The sequence below is a fragment of the Stenella coeruleoalba genome (genome assembly GCF_951394435.1).
Source record: "Stenella coeruleoalba genome assembly, chromosome: 8".
Lineage (NCBI taxonomy): Eukaryota > Metazoa > Chordata > Mammalia > Artiodactyla > Delphinidae > Stenella > Stenella coeruleoalba.
In genome coordinates this window covers 78,059,042-78,078,367 of record NC_137154.1, presented here as the reverse complement: position 1 = coordinate 78,078,367, position 19,326 = coordinate 78,059,042, and the positions used below count along the sequence as shown (strand labels likewise).

Sequence of the window (19,326 nt, the reverse complement as noted above, 5' to 3'; positions counted from 1 at the left end):
TTTTGTCGAAATCTTTCTCTGCATCTATTGAGATGATCATATGCTTTTTTTTCCCTTCAATTTGTTAATCTGGTGTATCACGTTGATTGATTTGCGTATATTGAAGAATTTTTGCATTCCTGGGATAAATCCCACGTGATCAGAGGGTATGATCCTTCTAATGTGCTGTTGGATTCTGTTTGCTAGTATTTTGTCAAGGATTTCTGCATCTGTGTTCATCAGTGATATTGGCCTGTAGTTTTCCTTTTTTGGTGACATCTTTGTCTGGTTTTGGTATCAGAGTGTTGGTGGCCTCATAGAATGAGTTTGGGAGTGTTCCTCTCTCTGCTATATTTTGGAAGAGTTTGAGAAGGATAGGTGTTACCTCTTCTCTAAATGTTTGATAGAATTTGCCAGTGAAGCCATCTGGTCCTGGGCTTTTGTTTGTTGGAAGATTTCTAATCACAGTTTCAATTTCAGTGCTTGTGATTGGTCTGTTCGTATTTTCTATTTCTTCCTGGGTCAGTCTCAGAAGGTTGTGCCTTTCCAAGAATTTGTCCATTTCTTCCAGGTTATCCATTTAATTGGCATAGAGCTGCTTGTAGTAATCTCTCATAATCCTTTGTATTTCTGCAGTGTCAATTGTTACTTGTCCTTTTTCATTTGTAATTCTATTGATTTGAGCTTTCTCCCTTTTTTTTTCTTGATGAGTCTGGCTAATGGTTTATCAATTTTGTTTATCTTCTTAAATAACCAGCTTTTAGTTTTATTGATCTTTGCTATCATTTCCTTCATTTCTTTTTCATTTATTTCTGATCTGATTTTTATGATTTTTTTTCCTTCTGCTAACTTTGGGTTTTTTTTTGTTCTTCTTTCTCTAATTGCTTTAGGTGTAAGATTAGGTTGTTTATTTGAGATGTTTCTTGTTTCTTAAGGTAGGATTTTATTGCTATAAACTTCCCTCTTAGAACTGCTTTTGCTGCATCCCATATGTTTTGGGTCATAGTGTTTTCATTGTCATTTGTTTCTAGGTTTTTTGATTTCTTCTTTGATTTCCTCAGTGATCTCTTGGTTATTAAGTAGTGTATTGTTTAGCCTCCATGTGTTTGTATTTTTACAGATTTTATCCTGTAATTGATATCTAGTCTCATAGCATTGTGGTCAGAAAAGATACTTGATACTTAAATTTACCAAGGCTTGATTTGTGACACAAGATATGATCTATCCTGGAGAATGTTCCATGCGCACTTGAGAAGAATGTGTATTCTGTTGTTTTTGGATGGAATGTCCTATAAATATCAATTAAGTCCATCTTGTTTAATGTATCATTTAAAGCTTGTGATTCCTCATTTATTTTCAGTTTGGATGATCTATCCATTGGTGAAAGTGGGGTGTTAAATTCCCTACTGTGATTGTGCTACTGTCAATTTCCCCTTTTATGGTTGTTAGTATTTGCCTTATGTATTGAGGTGCTCCTATGTTGGGTGCATAAATATGTACAATTCTTATATCTTCTTCTTGGATCGATCCCTTGATCATTATGTAGTGTCATTCTTTGTCTCTTGTAATAGTTTTTATTTTAAAGTCTATTTTTTCTGACATGAGAATTGCTACTCCAGCTTTCTTTTGATTTCCATTTGCATGGAACATATTTTTCCATCCCCTCACTTTCAGTCTGAAGTGGGCCTCTTGTAGACAGCAAATATATGGGTCTTGTTTTTGTATCCATGCAGCTAGTTTATGTCTTTTGGTTGGAGCACTTAATCAATATATATTTAAGGTAATTATCAATATGTATGTTCCTGTTACCATTTTCATAATTCTTTTGGGTTTGTTATTGTAGGTGTTTTCCTTCTCTTGTGTTTCCTTCCTAGAGAACTTTCTTTAGCTTTTGTTGTAAACCTGGTATGGTGGTGCTGAATTCTCTTAGATTTGCTTGTCTGTAAAGGTTCTAATTTCTGCATCAAATCTGAATGAGATCCTTGCTGGGTAGAGTAATCTTGCTTGTAGGTTTTTCTCCTTCATCACTTTAAATATGTCCTGCCACACCGTTCTGGCTTGCAGAGTTTCTGTTGAACGATCAGCTGTTAACCTTATGGGGATTCCCTTGTGTTTTATTTGTTGTTTTTCCCTTGCTGCTTTTAATATTTTTTCTTTGTATTTAATTTTTGATAGTTTGATTAATATGTGTCTTGGTGTGTTTCTCCTTGGATTTATCCTGTATGGGACTCTCTGTGCTTCCTGGACTTGATTAACTTTTTCCTTTCCATATTAGGGAAGTTTTCAACTATAATCGCTTCAAATATTTTCTCAGTCCCTTTCTTTTTCTCTTCTTCTTCTGGGACCCCTGTAATTCAAATGTTGGTGTGTGTAATGTTGTCCCAGAAGTCTGTGAGACTGTCCTCAATTCTTTTCATTCTTTTTTCTTTATTCTGTTCTGCAGTAGTTATTTCCACTCTTTTACCTTCAAGTCGCTTATCTGTTCTTCTGCCTCAGTTATTCTGCTTTTGATCAATTCCAGTGAATTTTTAATTTCATTTATTCTGTAGTTCATCTCTGTTTGTTTATTATTTAGATCTTCTAGGTCCTTGTTAAACGTTTCTTGTATTTTCTCCATTCTATTTCCAAGATTTTGGATCAACCTTACTATCATTATTCTGAACTCTTTTTCAGGTGGACTGCCTATTTCCTCTTCAATTGTTAGGTCTGGTGGGTTTTAATCTTGCTCCTTCATCTGCTGTGTGTTTCTCTGTCTTCTCATTTTGTTTAACATACAGTGTTTGAGGTGGTGGAGGAGGAAGAAGAGGAAGAAAAAGAAGGAGGAGGTGGTGGAGGAGGCGGCGGAGGAGGCGGTGATAGAGGAGGAAGAGGAGGAAGAAAAAAACGAAGAGGTGGTGGAGGAGGAAGAAGAGGAAGAAAAAGAAGGAGGAGGCAGAGACGGAGGAGGAGGACGAGGAGGTGGTGGAAGAGGACGAAGAGGAAGAAAGAGAAGAAAGAGGCATAGGAGGAGGAGGACGAGGAAGAGGACGAGGAGGTGGTGGAGGAGGAAGAAGAGGACGAAAAAGAAGGAGGAGGCGGTGGAGGAGGCGGAGGAGGAGGTAGTGGAGGAGGAAGAAGAGGAAGAAAAAGATGGAGGAGATGGTGGAGGAGGGAGAAGAGGACGAAAAAGAAGGAGGAGGCGGTGGAGGAGGCGGAGGAGGAGGTGGTGGAGGAGGAAGAAGAGGAAGAAAAAGATGGAGGAGTTCATGGAAAAGGCGGAAGAGGAGGAGGAGGAGATGGTGGAAGAGGAAGAAGAGGAAGAAAAAGAAGGAGGAGGCGGTGGAGGAGGCGGAGGAGGAGGTGGTGGAGGAGGAAGAAGAGGAAGAAAAAGATGGAGGAGGTGGTGGAGGAGGTGGAGGAGGAGGAGGAGGTGGTGGAAGATGAAGAAGAGGAAGAAAAAGAAGGAGGAGGTGGTGGAGGAGGTAGAGGAGGTGGTGGAGGAGGAAGAAGAGGAAGAAAAAATGGAGGAGGAGGTGGTGGAGGAGGAAGAAAAAGAAGGAGGAAGTGGTGGAGGAGGTGGAGGAGGAGGAGGAGGTGGTGGAGGAGGAAGAAGAGGAAGAAAAAGAAGGAGGAGAAGTTGAAGGAGGCGGAGGAGTAGGAGGTGGTGGAGGAGGAAGAAGAGGAAGAAAATGAAGGAGGAGGCGGTGGAGGAGGCGGAGGAGGAGGTGGTGGAGGAGGAAGAAGAGGAAGAAAAAGATGGAGGAGGTGGTGGAGGAGGTGGAGGAGTAGGAGGAGGTGGTGGAAGATGAAGAAGAGGAAGAAAAAGAAGGAGGAGGTGGTGGAGGAGGTAGAGGAGGTGGTGGAGGAGGAAGAAGAGGAAGAAAAAATGGAGGAGGTGGTGGAGGAGGTGGAGGAGGACGAGGAGGTGGTGGAGGAGGAAGAAGAGGAAGAAAGTGAAGGAGGAGGTGGGGGAGGAGGCGGAGGAGGAGGTGGTGGAGGAGGAAGAAGAGGAAGAAAAAGATGGAGGAGATGGTGGAGGAAGCGGAGGAGGAGGAGGAGGAGGTGGTGGAGGAGGGAGAAGAGGACGAAAAAGAAGGAGGAGGCGGTGGAGGAGGCGGAGGAGGAGGTGGTGGAGGAGGAAGAAGAGGAAGAAAAAGATGGAGGAGTTCATGGAAAAGGCGGAAGAGGAGGAGGAGGAGATGGTGGAAGAGGAAGAAGAGGAAGAAAAAGAAGGAGGCGGCGGTGGAGGAGGCGAGGAGGAGGTGGTGGAGGAGGAAGAAGAGGAAGAAAAAGATGGAGGAGGTGGTGGAGGAGGTGGAGGAGGAGGAGGAGGTGGTGGAGGAGGAAGAAGAGGAAGAAAAAGAAGGAGGAGAAGTTGAAGGAGGCGGAGGAGGAGGAGGTGCTGGAGGAGGAAGAAGAGGAAGAAAATGAAGGAGGAGGCGGTGGAGGAGGCGGAGGAGGAGGTGGTGGAGGAGGAAGAAGACTAAGAAAATGAAGGAGGAGGCGGTGGAGGAGGCGGAGGAGGTGGTGGAGGAGGAAGAAGAGGAAGAAAAAGATGGAGGAGGTGGTGGAGGAGGTGGAGGAGGAGGAGGAGGTGGTGGAAGATGAAGAAGAGGAAGGAAAAGATGGAGGAGGTGGTGGAGGAGGCGGAGGAGGAGGAGGAGCTGGTGGAGGAGGAAGAAGAGGAAGAAAAAGAAGGAGGAGGAGGTGGAGGAGGCGGAGGAGTAAGAGGTGGTGGAGGAGGAAGAAGAGGAAGAAAATGAAGGAGGAGGCAGTGGAGGAGGCAGAGGAGGATGAGGTGGTGTAGAAGGAAGAAGAGGAAGAAAAAGGAAAAGGTGGTGGAGGAGGTGGAGGAGGAGGAGGTGGTGGAGGAGAAAGAAGAGGAAAAAAAAGCAGGAGGTGGTGGGGAGGAGGAGGTGGTGGAGGAGGACAAAGAGGAAAAAAATGAAGGAGGATGCGGTGGAGGAGGCGGCGTAGGAGAAGGTGGTGTAGGAGGAAGAAGAGGAAAAAAAAGGAGGAGGTGGTGGAGGAGATGGAGGAGGAGGAGGAGGTGGTGGAGGAGAAAGAAGAGGAAGAAAAAGGAGGAGGTGTTGGAGGAGGTGGAGGAGGAGGTGGTGGAGGAGGAAGAAGAAGAAGAAAAAGGAGAAGGTGGTGGAGCAGGTGGAGGAGGAGGAGGAGGTGGCGGAGGAGGAAGAAGAGGAAGAAAAAGAAGGAGGCGGTGGAGGAGGCGGAGAAGGAGGAGGAGGTGGTGGAGGAGGAAGAGGAAGAAAAAGAAGGAAGCGGTGGAGGAGGCGGAGGAGGAGGAGGAGGAGGAGGTGGAGGAGGAAGAAGAGTACGAAGAAGGAGGAGGCGGTGGAGGAGGAGGAAGAGGAGGTGGTTGAGGAGGAAGAAGAGAGCGAAAAAGAAGGAGGAGGCAGTGGAGGAGGTGGAGGAGAAGGTGGTGGAGGAGGAAGAAGAGGAAGAAATAGAAGGAGGAGGTGGTGCAGGAGAAAGAAGAGGAAGAAAAACAAGGGGGAGGCGGTGGAGGAGGCGGAGCAGGAGCAGGAGGAGGTGATGGAGGAGGAAGAAGAGGACGAAAAAGGAGGAGGCGGTGGAGGAGGCGGAGGAGGAGGTGGATGAGGAGGAAGAAGAGGAAGAAAAAGATGGAGGAGGAGGTGGAGGAGGCGGAGGAGGAAGAGGTGGTGGAGGAGGAAAAAGAGGAAGAAAATGAAAGAGGAGGCAGTGGAGGAGGCAGAGGAGGATGAGGTGGTGGAGAAGGAAGAAGAGGAAGAAAAAGGAAAAGGTGGTGGTGGAGGTGGAGGAGGAGGAGGTGGTGGAGGAGAAAGAAGAGGAAAAAAAAGCAGGAGGTGGTGGGGAGGAGGAGGTGGTGGAGGAGGAAAAAGAGGAAAAAAATGAAGGAGGATGCGGTGGAGGAGGCGGCGTAGGAGAAGGTGGTGGAGGAGGAAGAAGAGGAAGAAAAAGCAGGAGGTGGTGGAGTAGATGGAGGAGGAGGAGGAGGTGGTGGAGGAGAAAGAAGAGGAAGAAAAAGGAGGAGGTGGTGGAGGAGGTGGAGGAGGAGGTGGTGGAGGAGGAAGAAGAAGAAGAAAAAGGAGAAGGTGGTGGAGGAGGTGGAGGAGGAGGAGGAGGTGGCGGAGGAGGAAGAAGAGGAAGAAAAAGAAGGAGGCGGTGGAGGAGGCAGAGGAGGAGGAGGAGGTGGTGGAGGAGGGAGAGGAAGAAAAAGAAGGAAGCGGTGGAGGAGGCGGAGGAGGAGGAGGAGGAGGAGGTGGAGGAGGAAAAAGAGAACGAAGAAGGAGGAGGCGGTGGAGGAGGAGGAAGAGGATGTGGTTGAGGAGGAAGAAGAGAGCTAAAAAGAAGGAGGACGCAGTGGAGGAGGTGGAGGAGAAGGTGGTGGAGGAGGAAGAAAGGAAGAAGAAGAAGGAGGAGGTGGTGCAGGAGAAAGAAGAGGAAGAAAAACAAGGGGGAGGCGGTGGAGGAGGCGGAGCAGGAGCAGGAGGAGGTGGTGGAGGAGGAAGAAGAGGACGAAAAAGGAGGAGGCGGTGGAGGAGGCGGAGGAGGAGGTGGTGGAGGAGGAAGAAGAGGAAGAAAAAGATGGAGGAGGTGGTAGAGGAGGCGGAGGAGGAGGTGGTGGAGGAGGAAAAAGATGAAGAAAAAGAAGGAGGAGTTGGTGGAGGATGTGGAGGAGGAGGAGGAGGTGGTGGAGGAGGAAGAAGAGGAAGAAAAAGAAGGAGGAGGAGGTGAGGGAGGCGGAGGAGGAAGAGGTGGTGGAGGAGGAAGAAGAGGAAGAAAATGAAGGAGGAGGCGGTGGAGGAGGCAGAGGAGGAGGAGGAGGAGGTGGTGGAGGAAGAAGAAGAGGAAGAAAAAGGAGGAGGAGGTGGAGGAGGTGGAGGAGGAGGAGGAGGTGGTGGAGGAGAAAGAAGAGAAAAAAAAAGCAGGAGGTGGTGGAGGAGGTGGAGGAGGAGGTGGTGGAGGAAGAAGAAGAGGAAGGAAAAGATGGAGGAGGTGGTGGAGGAGGCGGAGGAGGAGGAGGAGCTGGTGGAGAAGGAAGAAGAGGAAGAAAAAGAAGGAGGAGGAGGTGGAGGAGGCGGAGGAGGAAGAGGTGGTGGAGGAGGAAGAAGAGGAAGAAAATGAAGGACGAGGCAGTAGAGGAGGCGGAGGACGATGAGGTGGTGGAGAAGGAAGAAGAGGAAGAAAAAGGAAAAGGTGGTGGAGGAGGTGGAGGAGGAGGAGGTGGTGGAGGAGAAAGAAGAGGAAAAAAAAGCAGGAGGTGGTGGGGAGGAGGAGGTGGTGGAGGAAGAAAAAGAGGAAAAAAATGAAGGAGGATGCGGTGGAGGAGGATGCGTAAGAGAAGGTGGTGGAGGAGGAAGAAGAGGAAGAAAAAGGAGGAGGTGGTGGAGGAGGTGGAGGAGGAGGATGAGATGGTGGAGGAGAAAGAAGAGGAAGAAAAAGGAGGAGTTGGTGGAGGAGGTGGAGGAGGAGGTGGTGGAGGAGGAAGAAGAAGAAGAAAAAGGAGAAGGTGGTGGAGGAGGTGGAGGAGGAGGAGGAGGTGGTGGAGGAGGAAGAAGAGGAAGAAAAAGAAGGAAGCGGTGGAGGAGGCGGAGGAGGAGGAGAAGGTGGTGGAAGAGGAAGAGGAAGAAAAAGAAGGAAGCGGTGGAGGAGGCGGAGGAGGAGGAGGAGGAGGAGGTGGAGGAGGAAGAAGAAGAAAAAGGAGAAGGTGGTGGAGGAGGTGGAGGTGGAGGAGGAGGTGGTGGAGGAGGAAGAAGAAGAAGAAAAAGGAGAAGGTGGTGGAGGAGGTGGAGGTGGAGGAGGAGGTGGTGGAGAAGGAAGAAGAAGAAGAAAAAGGAGGAGGAGGTGGAGGAGGTGGAGGAGGAGGAGGAGGTGGCGGAGGAGGAAGAAGAGGAAGAAAAAGAAGGAGGAGGTGGTGGAGGAGGCGGAGAAGGAGGAGGAGGTGGTGGAGGAGGAAGAGGAAGAAAAAGAAGGAAGCGGTGGAGGAGGCGGAGGAGGAGGAGGAGGAGGTGGAGGAGGAAGAAGAGAACGAAGAAGGAGGAGGCGGTGGAGGAGGAGGAACAGGAGGTGGTTGAGGAGAAGAAGGGAGCGAAAAAGGAGGAGGCAGTGGAGGAGGTGGAGGAGGAGGTGGTGGAGGAGGAAGAAGAGGAAGAAAAAGAAGGAGGAGGTGGTGCAGGAGAAAGAAGAGGAAGAGAAACAAGGGGGAGGCGGTGGAGGAGGCGGAGCAGGAGCAGGAGGAGGTGGTGGAGGAGGAAGAAGAGGACGAAAAAGGAGGAGGCGGTGGAGGAGGCGGAGGAGGAAGTGGTGGAGGAGGAAGAAGAGGAAGAAAAAGATGGAGGAGGTGGTGGGAGGAGGCTGAGGAGGAGGAGGTGGTGGAGGAGGAAAAAGATGAAGAAAAAGAAGGAGGTGGTGGAGGAGGTGGAGGAGGAGGTGGTGGAGGAGGAAGAAGAAGAAGAAAAAGGAGAAGGTGGTGGAGGAGGTGGAGGAGGAGGAGGAGGTGGTGGAGGAGGAAGAAGAGGAAGAAAAAGGAGGAGGCGGTGGAGGAGGCGGAGGAGGAGGAGGAGGTGGTGGAGGAAGAAGAGGAAGAAAAAGAAGGAAGCGGTGGAGGAGGCGGAGGAGGAGAAGGAGGTGGTGGAGGAGGAAGAGGAAGAAAAAGAAGGAAGCGGTGGAGGAGGAGGAGGAGGAGGAGGTGGAGGAGGAGGAAGAAGAGGAAGAAAAAGGAGGAGGTGGTGGAGGAGGTGGAGGAGGAGGTAGAGGTGGTGGAGGAGGAAGAGGAAGAACAAGAAAGAAGCGGTGGAGGAGGCGGAGGAGGAGGAGGAGGAGGAGGAGGAGGAGGAGGAAGTAGAGGAAGAAAAAGGAGGAGGTGGTGGAGGAGGTGGAGGAAGACGAGGAGGTGGTGGAGGAGGAAGAAGAGGAAGAAAATGAAGGAGGAGGCGGGGGAGGAGGCGGAGGAGGAGGGTGGTGGAGGAGGAAGAAGATGAAGAAAAAGATGGAGGAGATGGTGGAGGAAGCGGAGGAGGAGGAGGAGGAGGTGGTGGAGGAGGGAGAAGAGGACGAAAAAGAAGGAGGAGGCGGTGGAGGAGGCGGAGGAGGAGGTGGTGGAGGAGGAAGAAGAGAAGAAAAAGATGGAGGAGTTCATGGAAAAGGCGGAAGAGGAGGAGGAGGAGATGGTGGAAGAGGAAGAAGAGGAAGAAAAAGAAGGAGGCGGCGGTGGAGGAGGCGGAGGAGGAGGTGGTGGAGGAGGAAGAAGAGGAAGAAAAAGATGGAGGAGGTGGTGGAGGAGGTGGAGGAGGAGGAGGAGGTGGTGGAGGAGGAAGAAGAGAAAGAAAAAGAAGGAGGAGAAGTTGAAGGAGGCGGAGGAGGAGGAGGTGCTGGAGGAGGAAGAAGAGGAAGAAAATGAAGGAGGAGGCGGTGGAGGAGGCGGAGGAGGAGGTGGTGGAGGAGGAAGAAGAGGAAGAAAATGAGGGAGGAGGCGGTGGAGGAGGCGGAGGAGGTGGTGGAGGAGGAAGAAGAGGAAGAAAAAGATGGAGGAGGTGGTGGAGGAGGTGGAGGAGGAGGAGGAGGTGATGGAAGATGAAGAAGAGGAAGAAAAAGAAGGAGGAGGAGGTGGAGGAGGCGGAGGAGTAAGAGGTGGTGGAGGAGGAAGAAGAGGAAGAAAATGAAGGAGGAGGCAGTGGAGGAGGCAGAGGAGGATGAGGTGGTGTAGAAGGAAGAAGAGGAAGAAAAAGGAAAAGGTGGTGGAGGAGGTGGAGGAGGAGGAGGTGGTGGAGGAGAAAGAAGAGGAAAAAAAAGCAGGAGGTGGTGGGGAGGAGGAGGTGGTGGAGGAGGACAAAGAGGAAAAAAATGAAGGAGGATGCGGTGGAGGAGGCGGCGTAGGAGAAGGTGGTGTAGGAGGAAGAAGAGGAAGAAAAAGGAGGAGGTGGTGGAGGAGATGGAGGAGGAGGAGGAGGTGGTGGAGGAGAAAGAAGAGGAAGAAAAAGGAGGAGGTGGTGGAGGAGGTGGAGGAGGAGGTGGTGGAGGAGGAAGAAGAAGAAGAAAAAGGAGAAGGTGGTGGAGCAGGTGGAGGAGGAGGAGGAGGTGGCGGAGGAGGAAGAAGAGGAAGAAAAAGAAGGAGGTGGTGGAGGAGGCGGAGAAGGAGGAGGAGGTGGTGGAGGAGGAAGAGGAAGAAAAAGAAGGAAGCGGTGGAGGAGGCGGAGGAGGAGGAGGAGGAGGAGGTGGAGGAGGAAGAAGAGTACGAAGAAGGAGGAGGCGGTGGAGGAGGAGGAAGAGGAGGTGGTTGAGGAGGAAGAAGAGAGCGAAAAAGAAGGAGGAGGCAGTGGAGGAGGTGGAGGAGAAGGTGGTGGAGGAGGAAGAAGAGGAAGAAGAAGAAGGAGGAGGTGGTGCAGGAGAAAGAAGAGGAAAAAAAACAAGGGGGAGGCGGTGGAGGAGGCGGAGCAGGAGCAGGAGGAGGTGGTGGAGGAGGAAGAAGAGGACGAAAAAGGAGGAGGCGGTGGAGGAGGCGGAGGAGGAGGTGGTGGAGGAGGAAGAAGAGGAAGAAAAAGATGGAGGAGGTGGTAGAGGAGGCGGAGGAGGAGGAGGTGGTGGAGGAGGAAAAAGATGAAGAAAAAGAAGGAGGAGTTGGTGGAGGATGTGGAGGAGGAGGAGGAGGTGGTGGAGGAGGAAGAAGAGGAAGAAAAAGAAGGAGGAGGAGGTGAGGGAGGCGGAGGAGGAAGAGGTGGTGGAGGAGGAAGAAGAGGAAGAAAATGAAGGAGGAGGCGGTGGAGGAGGCAGAGGAGGAGGAGGAGGAGGTGGTGGAGGAGGAAGAAGAGGAAGAAAAAGGAGGAGGAGGTGGAGGAGGTGGAGGAGGAGGAGGAGGTGGTGGAGGAGAAAGAAGAGAAAAAAAAGCAGGAGGTGGTGGAGGAGGTGGAGGAGGAGGTGGTGGAGGAAGAAGAAGAGGAAGGAAAAGATGGAGGAGGTGGTGGAGGAGGCGAAGGAGGAGGAGGAGCTGGTGGAGAAGGAAGAAGAGGAAGAAAAAGAAGGAGGAGGAGGTGGAGGAGGCGGAGGAGGAAGAGGTGGTGGAGGAGGAAGAAGAGGAAGAAAATGAAGGACGAGGCAGTAGAGGAGGCGGAGGACGATGAGGTGGTGGAGAAGGAAGAAGAGGAAGAAAAAGGAAAAGGTGGTGGAGGAGGTGGAGGAGGAGGAGGTGGTGGAGGAGAAAGAAGAGGAAAAAAAAGCAGGAGGTGGTGGGGAGGAGGAGGTGGTGGAGGAGGAAAAAGAGGAAAAAAATGAAGGAGGATGCGGTGGAGGAGGATGCGTAGGAGAAGGTGGTGGAGGAGGAAGAAGAGGAAGAAAAAGGAGGAGGTGGTGGAGGAGGTGGAGGAGGAGGATGAGATGGTGGAGGAGAAAGAAGAGGAAGAAAAAGGAGGAGTTGGTGGAGGAGGTGGAGGAGGAGGAAGAGGAAGAAAAAGAAGGAAGCGGTGGAGGAGGCGGAGGAGGAGGAGGAGGAGGTGGAGGAGGAAGAAGAGAACGAAGAAGGAGGAGGCGGTGGAGGAGGAGGAAGAGGAGGTGGTTGAGGAGGAAGAAGAGAGCGAAAAAGGAGGAGGCAGTGGAGGAGGTGGAGGAGGAGGTGGTGGAGGAGGAAGAAGAGGAAGAAAAAGAAGGAGGAGGTGGTGCAGGAGAAAGAAGAGGAAGAAAAACAAGGGGGAGGCGGTGGAGGAGGTGGAGCAGGAGCAGGAGGAGGTGGTGGAGGAGGAAGAAGAGGATGAAAAAGGAGGAGGCGGTGGAGGAGGCGGAGGAGGAGGTGGTGGAGGAGGAAGAAGAGGAAGAAAAAGATGGAGGAGGTGGTGGAGGAGGCTGAGGAGGAGGAGGTGGTGGAGGAGGAAAAAGATGAAGAAAAAGAAGGAGGAGGTGGTGGAGGATGTGGAGGAGGAGGAGGAGGTGGTGTTGGAGGAAGAAGAGGAAGAAAAAGAAGGAGGAGGAGGTGAGGGAGGCGGAGGAGGAAGAGGTGGTGGAGGAGGAAGAAGAGGAAGAAAATGAAGGAGGAGGCGGTGGAGGAGGCGGAGGAGGAGGAGGAGGTGGTGGAGGAGGAAGAAGAGGAAGAATAAGAAGGAGGAGGAGGTGGAGGAGGTGGAGGAGGAGGAGGAGGTGGTGGAGGAGAAAGAAGAGAAAAAAAAAGCAGGAGGTGGTGGAGGAGGTGGTGGAGGAGGTGGTGGAGGAGGAAGAAGAGGAAGAAAAAGATGGAGGAGGTGGTGGAGGAGGCGGAGGAGGAGGTCGTGGAGGAGGAAGAAGAGGAAGAAAAAGAAGGAGGAGGTGGTGCAGGAGAAAGAAGAGGAAGAAAAACAAGGGGGAGGCGGTGGAGGAGGCGGAGCAGGAGCCGGAGGAGGTGATGGAGGAGGAAGAAGAGGACGAAAAAGGAGGAGGCGGTGGAGGAGGCGGAGTAGGAGGTGGTGGAGGAGGAAGAAGAGGAAGAAAAAGATGGAGGAGGAGGTGGAGGAGGCGGAGGAGGAAGAGGTGGTGGAGGAGGAAGAAGAGGAAGAAAATGAAAGAGGAGGCAGTGGAGGAGGCAGAGGAGGATGAGGTGGTGGAGAAGGAAGAAGAGGAAGAAAAAGGAAAAGGTGGTGGTGGAGGTGGAGGAGGAGGAGGTGGTGGAGGAGAAAGAAGAGGAAAAAAAAGCAGGAGGTGGTGGGGAGGAGGAGGTGGTGGAGGAGGAAAAAGAGGAAAAAATGAAGGAGGATGCGGTGGAGGAGGCGGCGTAGGAGAAGGTGGTGGAGAAGGAAGAAGAGGAAGAAAAAGCAGGAGGTGGTGGAGTAGATGGAGGAGGACGAGGAGGTGGTGGAGGAGAAAGAAGAGGAAGAAAAAGGAGGAGGTGGTGGAGGAGGTGGTGGAGGAGGAAGAAGAAGAAGAAAAAGGAGAAGGTGGTGGAGGAGGAAGAAGAGGAAGAAAAAGGAGAAGGTGGCGGAGGAGGAAGAAGAGGAAGAAAAAGAAGGAGGCGGTGGAGGAAGCAGAGGAGGAGGAGGAGGTGGTGGAGGAGGGAGAGGAAGAAAAAGAAGGAAGCGGTGGAGGAGGCGGAGGAGGAGGAGGAGGAGGAGGTGGAGGAGGAAAAAGAGAACGAAGAAGGAGGAGGCGGTGGAGGAGGAGGAAGAGGAGGTGGTTGAGGAGGAAGAAGAGAGCGAAAAAGAAGGAGGACGCAGTGGAGGAGGTGGAGGAGAAGGTGGTGGAGGAGGAAGAAGAGGAAGAAGAAGAAGGAGGAGGTGGTGCAGGAGAAAGAAGAGGAAGAAAAATAAGGGGGAGGCGGTGGAGGAGGCGGAGCAGGAGCAGGAGGAGGTGGTGGAGGAGGAAGAAGAGGACGAAAAAGGAGGAGGCGGTGGAGGAGGCGGAGGAGGAGGTGGTGGAGGAGGAAGAAGAGGAAGAAAAAGATGGAGGAGGTGGTAGAGGAGGCGGAGGAGAAGGAGGTGGTGGAGGAGGAAAAAATTGAAGAAAAAGAAGGAGGAGTTGGTGGAGGATGTGGAGGAGGAGGAGGAGGTGGTGGAGGAGGAAGAAGAGGAAGAAAAAGAAGGAGGAGGAGGTGAGGGAGGCGGAGGAGGAAGAGGTGGTGGAGGAGGAAGAAGAGGAAGAAAATGAAGGAGGAGGCGGTGGAGGAGGCAGAGGAGGAGGAGGAGGAGGTGGTGGAGGAAGAAGAAGAGGAAGAAAAAGGAGGAGGAGGTGGAGGAGGTGGAGGAGGAGGAGGAGGTGGTGGAGGAGAAAGAAGAGAAAAAAAAAGCAGGAGGTGGTGGAGGAGGTGGAGGAGGAGGTGGTGGAGGAAGAAGAAGAGGAAGGAAAAGATGGAGGAGGTGGTGGAGGAGGCGGAGGAGGAGGAGGAGCTGGTGGAGAAGGAAGAAGAGGAAGAAAAAGAAGGAGGAGGAGGTGGAGGAGGCGGAGGAGGAAGAGGTGGTGGAGGAGGAAGAAGAGGAAGAAAATGAAGGACGAGGCAGTAGAGGAGGCGGAGGACGATGAGGTGGTGGAGAAGGAAGAAGAGGAAGAAAAAGGAAAAGGTGGTGGAGGAGGTGGAGGAGGAGGAGGTGGTGGAGGAGAAAGAAGAGGAAAAAAAAGCAGGAGGTGGTGGGGAGGAGGAGGTGGTGGAGGAGGAAAAAGAGGAAAAAAATGAAGGAGGATGCGGTGGAGGAGGATGCGTAGGAGAAGGTGGTGGAGGAGGAAGAAGAGGAAGAAAAAGGAGGAGGTGGTGGAGGAGGTGGAGGAGGAGGATGAGATGGTGGAGGAGAAAGAAGAGGAAGAAAAAGGAGGAGTTGGTGGAGGAGGTGGAGGAGGAGGTGGTGGAGGAGGAAGAAGAAGAAGAAAAAGGAGAAGGTGGTGGAGGAGGTGGAGGAGGAGGAGGAGGTGGTGGAGGAGGAAGAAGAGGAAGAAAAAGAAGGAGGAGGCCGTGGAGGAGGCGGAGGAGGAGGAGGAGGTGGTGGAGGAAGAAGAGGAAGAAAAAGAAGGAAGCGGTGGAGGAGGCGGAGGAGGAGGAGAAGGTGGTGGAGGAGGAAGAGGAAGAAAAAGAAGGAAGCGGTGGAGGAGGCGGAGGAGGAGGAGGAGGAGGAGGTGGAGGAGGAAGAAGAAGAAGAAAAAGGAGAAGGTGGTGGAGGAGGTGGAGGTGGAGGAGGAGGTGGTGGAGGAGGAAGAAGAAAAAGGAGAAGGTGGTGCAGGAGGTGGAGGTGGAGGAGGAGGTGGTGGAGGAGGAAGAAGAAGAAGAAAAAGGAGGAGGAGGTGGAGGAGGTGGAGGAGGAGGAGGAGGTGGCGAAGGAGGAAGAAGAGGAAGAAAAAGAAGGAGGAGGCGGTGGAGGAGGCGGAGAAGGAGGAGGAGGTGGTGGAGGAGGAAGAGGAAGAAAAGGAAGGAAGCGGTGGAGGAGGCAGAGGAGGAGGAGGAGGAAGTGGAGGAGGAAGAAGAGAACGAAGAAGGAGGAGGCGGTGGAGGAGGAGGAAGAGGAGGTGGTTGAGGAGGAAGAAGGGAGCGAAAAAGGAGGAGGCAGTGGAGGAGGTGGAGGAGGAGGTGGTGGATGAGGAAGAAGAGGAAGAAAAAGAAGGAGGAGGTGGTGCAGGAGAAAGAAGAGGAAGAAAAACAAGGGGGAGGCGGTGGAGGAGGCGGAGCAGGAGCAGGAGGAGGTGGTGGAGGAGGAAGAAGAGGACGAAAAAGGAGGAGGCGGTGGAGGAGGCGGAGGAGGAGGTGGTGGAGGAGGAAGAAGAGGAAGAAAAAGATGGAGGAGGTGGTGGAGGAGGCTGAGGAGGAGGAGGTGGTGGAGGAGGAAAAAGATGAAGAAAAAGAAGGAGGTGGTGGAGGAGGTGGAGGAGGAAGTGGTGGAGGAGGAAGAAGAAGAAGAAAAAGGAGAAGGTGGTGGAGGAGGTGGAGGAGGAGGAGGAGGTGGTGGAGGAGGAAGAAGAGGAAGAAAAAGGAGGAGGCGGTGGAGGAGGCGGAGGAGGAGGAGGAGGTGGTGGAGGAAGAAGAGGAAGAAAAAGAAGGAAGCGGTGGAGGAGGCGGAGGAGGAGAAGGAGGTGGTGGAGGAGGAAGAGGAAGAAAAAGAAGGAAGCGGTGGAGGAGGCGGAGGAGGAGGAGGAGGAGGAGGTGGAGGAGGAGGAAGAAGAGGAAGAAAAAGGAGGAGGTGGTGGAGGAGGTGGAGGAGGAGGTAGAGGTGGTGGAGGAGGAAGAGGAAGAACAAGAAGGAAGCGGTGGAGGAGGCGGAGGAGGAGGAGGAGGAGGAGGTGGAGGAGGAGGAAGAAGAGGAAGAAAAAGGAGGAGGTGGTGGAGGAGGTGGAGGAGGACGAGGAGGTGGTGGAGGAGGAAGAAGAGGAAGAAAATGAAGGAGGAGGCGGGGGAGGAGGCGGAGGAGGAGGTGGTGGAGGAGGAAGAAGAGGAAGAAAAAGATGGAGGAGATGGTGGAGGAAGCGGAGGAGGAGGAGGAGGAGGTGGTGGAGGAGGGAGAAGAGGACGAAAAAGAAGGAGGAGGCGGTGGAGGAGGCGGAGGAGGAGGTGGTGGAGGAGGAAGAAGAGGAAGAAAAAGATGGAGGAGTTCATGGAAAAGGCGGAAGAGGAGGAGGAGGAGATGGTGGAAGAGGAAGAAGAGGAAGAAAAAGAAGGAGGCGGCGGTGGAGGAGGCGGAGGAGGAGGTGGTGGAGGAGGAAGAAGAGGAAGAAAAAGATGGAGGAGGTGGTGGAGGAGGTGGAGGAGGAGGAGGAGGTGGCGGAGGAGGAAGAAGAGGAAGAAAAAGAAGGAGGAGAAGTTGAAGGAGGCGGAGGAGGAGGAGGTGCTGGAGGAGGAAGAAGAGGAAGAAAATGAAGGAGGAGGCGGTGGAAGAGGCGGAGGAGGAGGTGGTGGAGGAGGAAGAAGAGGAAGAAAATGAAGGAGGAGGCGGTGGAGGAGGCGGAGGAGGTGGTGGAGAAGGAAGAAGAGGAAGAAAAAGATGGAGGAGGTGGTGGAGGAGGTGGAGGAGGAGGAGGAGGTGGTGGAAGATGAAGAAGAGGAAGGAAAAGATGGAGGAGGTGGTGGAGGAGGCGGAGGAGGAGGAGGAGCTGGTGGAGGAGGAAGAAGAGGAAGAAAATGAAGGAGGAGGCAGTGGAGGAGGCAGAGGAGGATGAGGTGGTGTAGAAGGAAGAAGAGGAAGAAAAAGGAAAAGGTGGTGGAGGAGGTGGAGGAGGAGGAGATGGTGGAGGAGAAAGAAGAGGAAAAAAAAGCAGGAGGTGGTGGGGAGGAGGAGGTGGTGGAGGAGGAAAAAGAGGAAAAAAATGAAGGAGGATGCGGTGGAGGAGGCGGCGTAGGAGAAGGTGGTGTAGGAGGAAGAAGAGGAAGAAAAAGGAGGAGGTGGTGGAGGAGATGGAGGAGGAGGAGGAGGTGGTGGAGGAGAAAGAAGAGGAAGAAAAAGGAGGAGGTGGTGGAGGAGGTGGAGGAGGAGGTGGTGTAGGAGGAAGAAGAAGAAGAAAAAGGAGAAGGTGGTGGAGCAGGTGGAGGAGGAGGAGGAGGTGGCGGAGGAGGAAGAAGAGGAAGAAAAAGAAGGAGGCGGTGGAGGAGGCGGAGAAGGAGGAGGAGGTGGTGGAGGAGGAAGAGGAAGAAAAAGAAGGAAGCGGTGGAGGAGGCGGAGGAGGAGGAGGAGGAGGAGGTGGAGGAGGAAGAAAATTACGAAGAAGGAGGAGGCGGTGGAGGAGGAGGAAGAGGAGGTGGTTGAGGAGGAAGAAGAGAGCGAAAAAGAAGGAGGAGGCAGTGGAGGAGGTGGAGGAGAAGGTGGTGGAGGAGGAAGAAAGGAAGAAAGAAGAAGGAGGAGGTGGTGCAGGAGAAAGAAGAGGAAGAAAAACAAGGGGGAGGCGGTGGAGGAGGCGGAGCAGGAGCAGGAGGAGGTGGTGGAGGAGGAAGAAGAGGACGAAAAAGGAGGAGGCGGTGGAGGAGGCGGAGGAGGAGGTGGTGGAGGAGGAAGAAGAGGAAGAAAAAGATGGAGGAGGTGGTAGAGGAGGCGGAGGAGGAGGTGGTGGAGGAGGAAAAAGATGAAGAAAAAGAAGGAGGAGTTGGTGGAGGATGTGGAGGAGGAGGAGGAGGTGGTGGCGGAGGAAGAAGAGGAAGAAAAAGAAGGAGGAGGAGGTGAGGGAGGCGGAGGAGGAAGAGGTGGTGGAGGAGGAAGAAGAGGAAGAAAATGAAGGAGGAGGCGGTGGAGGAGGCAGAGGAGGAGGAGGAGGAGGTGGTGGAGGAAGAAGAAGAGGAAGAAAAAGGAGGAGGAGGTGGAGGAGGTGGAGGAGGAGGAGGAGGTGGTGGAGGAGAAAGAAGAGAAAAAAAAAGCAGGAGGTGGTGGAGGAGGTGGAGGAGGAGGTGGTGGAGGAAGAAGAAGAGGAAGGAAAAGATGGAGGAGGTGGTGGAGGAGGCGGAGGAGGAGGAGGAGCTGGTGGAGAAGGAAGAAGAGGAAGAAAAGAAGGAGGAGGAGGTGGAGGAGGCGGAGGAGGAAGAGGTGGTGGAGGAGGAAGAAGAGGAAGAAAATGAAGGACGAGGCAGTAGAGGAGGCGGAGGACGATGAGGTGGTGGAGAAGGAAGAAGAGGAAGAAAAAGGAAAAGGTGGTGGAGGAGGTGGAGGAGGAGGAGGTGGTGGAGGAGAAAGAAGAGGAAAAAAAAGCAGGAGGTGGTGGGGAGGAGGAGGTGGTGGAGGAAGAAAAAGAGGAAAAAAATGAAGGAGGATGCGGTGGAGGAGGATGCGTAGGAGAAGGTGGTGGAGGAGGAAGAAGAGGAAGAAAAAGGAGGAGGTGGTGGAGGAGGTGGAGGAGGAGGATGAGATGGTGGAGGAGAAAGAAGAGGAAGAAAAAGGAGGAGTTGGTGGAGGAAGTGGAGGAGGAGGTGGTGGAGGAGGAAGAAGAAGAAGAAAAAGGAGAAGGTGGTGGAGGAGGTGGAGGAGGAGGAGGAGGTGGTGGAGGAGGAAGAAGAGGAAGAAAAAGAAGGAAGCGGTGGAGGAGGCGGAGGAGGAGGAGAAGGTGGTGGAAGAGGAAGAGGAAGAAAAAGAAGGAAGCGGTGGAGGAGGCGGAGGAGGAGGAGGAGGAGGAGGTGGAGGAGGAAGAAGAAGAAGAAAAAGGAGAAGGTGGTGGAGGAGGTGGAGGTGGAGGAGGAGGTGGTGGAGGAGGAAGAAGAAGAAGAAAAAGGAGAAGGTGGTGGAGGAGGTGGAGGTGGAGGAGGAGGTGGTGGAGAAGGAAGAAGAAGAAGAAAAAGGAGGAGGAGGTGGAGGAGGTGGAGGAGGAGGAGGAGGGGGCGGAGGAGGAAGAAGAGGAAGAAAAAGAAGGAGGAGGCGGTGGAGGAGGCGGAGAAGGAGGAGGAGGTGGTGGAGGAGGAAGAGGAAGAAAAAGAAGGAAGCGGTGGAGGAGGCGGAGGAGGAGGAGGAGGAGGTGGAGGAGGAAGAAGAGAACGAAGAAGGAGGAGGCGGTGGAGGAGGAGGAAGAGGAGGTGGTTGAGGAGGAAGAAGGGAGCGAAAAAGGAGGAGGCAGTGGAGGAGGTGGAGGAGGAGGTGGTGGAGGAGGAAGAAGAGGAAGAAAAAGAAGGAGGAGGTGGTGCAGGAGAAAGAAGAGGAAGAGAAACAAGGGGGAGGCGGTGGAGGAGGCGGAGCAGGAGCAGGAGGAGGTGGTGGAGGAGGAAGAAGAGGACGAAAAAGGAGGAGGCGGTGGAGGAGGCGGAGGAGGAAGTGGTGGAGGAGGAAGAAGAGGAAGAAAAAGATGGAGGAGGTGGTGGAGGAGGCTGAGGAGGAGGAGGTGGTGGAGGAGGAAAAAGATGAAGAAAAAGAAGGAGGTGGTGGAGGAGGTGGAGGAGGAGGTGGTGGAGGAGGAAGAAGAAGAAGAAAAAGGAGAAGGTGGTGGAGGAGGTGGAGGAGGAGGAGGAGGTGGTGGAGGAGGAAGAAGAGG

General features: G+C 53.1%; 1 protein-coding gene across 1 annotated transcript; it reads left to right on the top strand.

Moving 5' to 3' along the window:
• Positions 1–11,269: 11,269 nt before the first annotated feature.
• LOC307190424 (uncharacterized protein) lies at positions 11,270–13,371 on the top strand (the record flags this gene model as incomplete). The annotated part of the gene is made up of 3 exons (XM_079929584.1): positions 11,270–11,301; positions 12,424–12,618; positions 12,739–13,371. Exon 3 carries the CDS (start codon positions 12,751–12,753, stop codon positions 13,369–13,371), a length of 621 nt encoding a protein of 206 aa, XP_079785710.1. The 5' UTR covers positions 11,270–11,301; positions 12,424–12,618; positions 12,739–12,750.
• Positions 13,372–19,326: the final 5,955 nt, after the last annotated feature.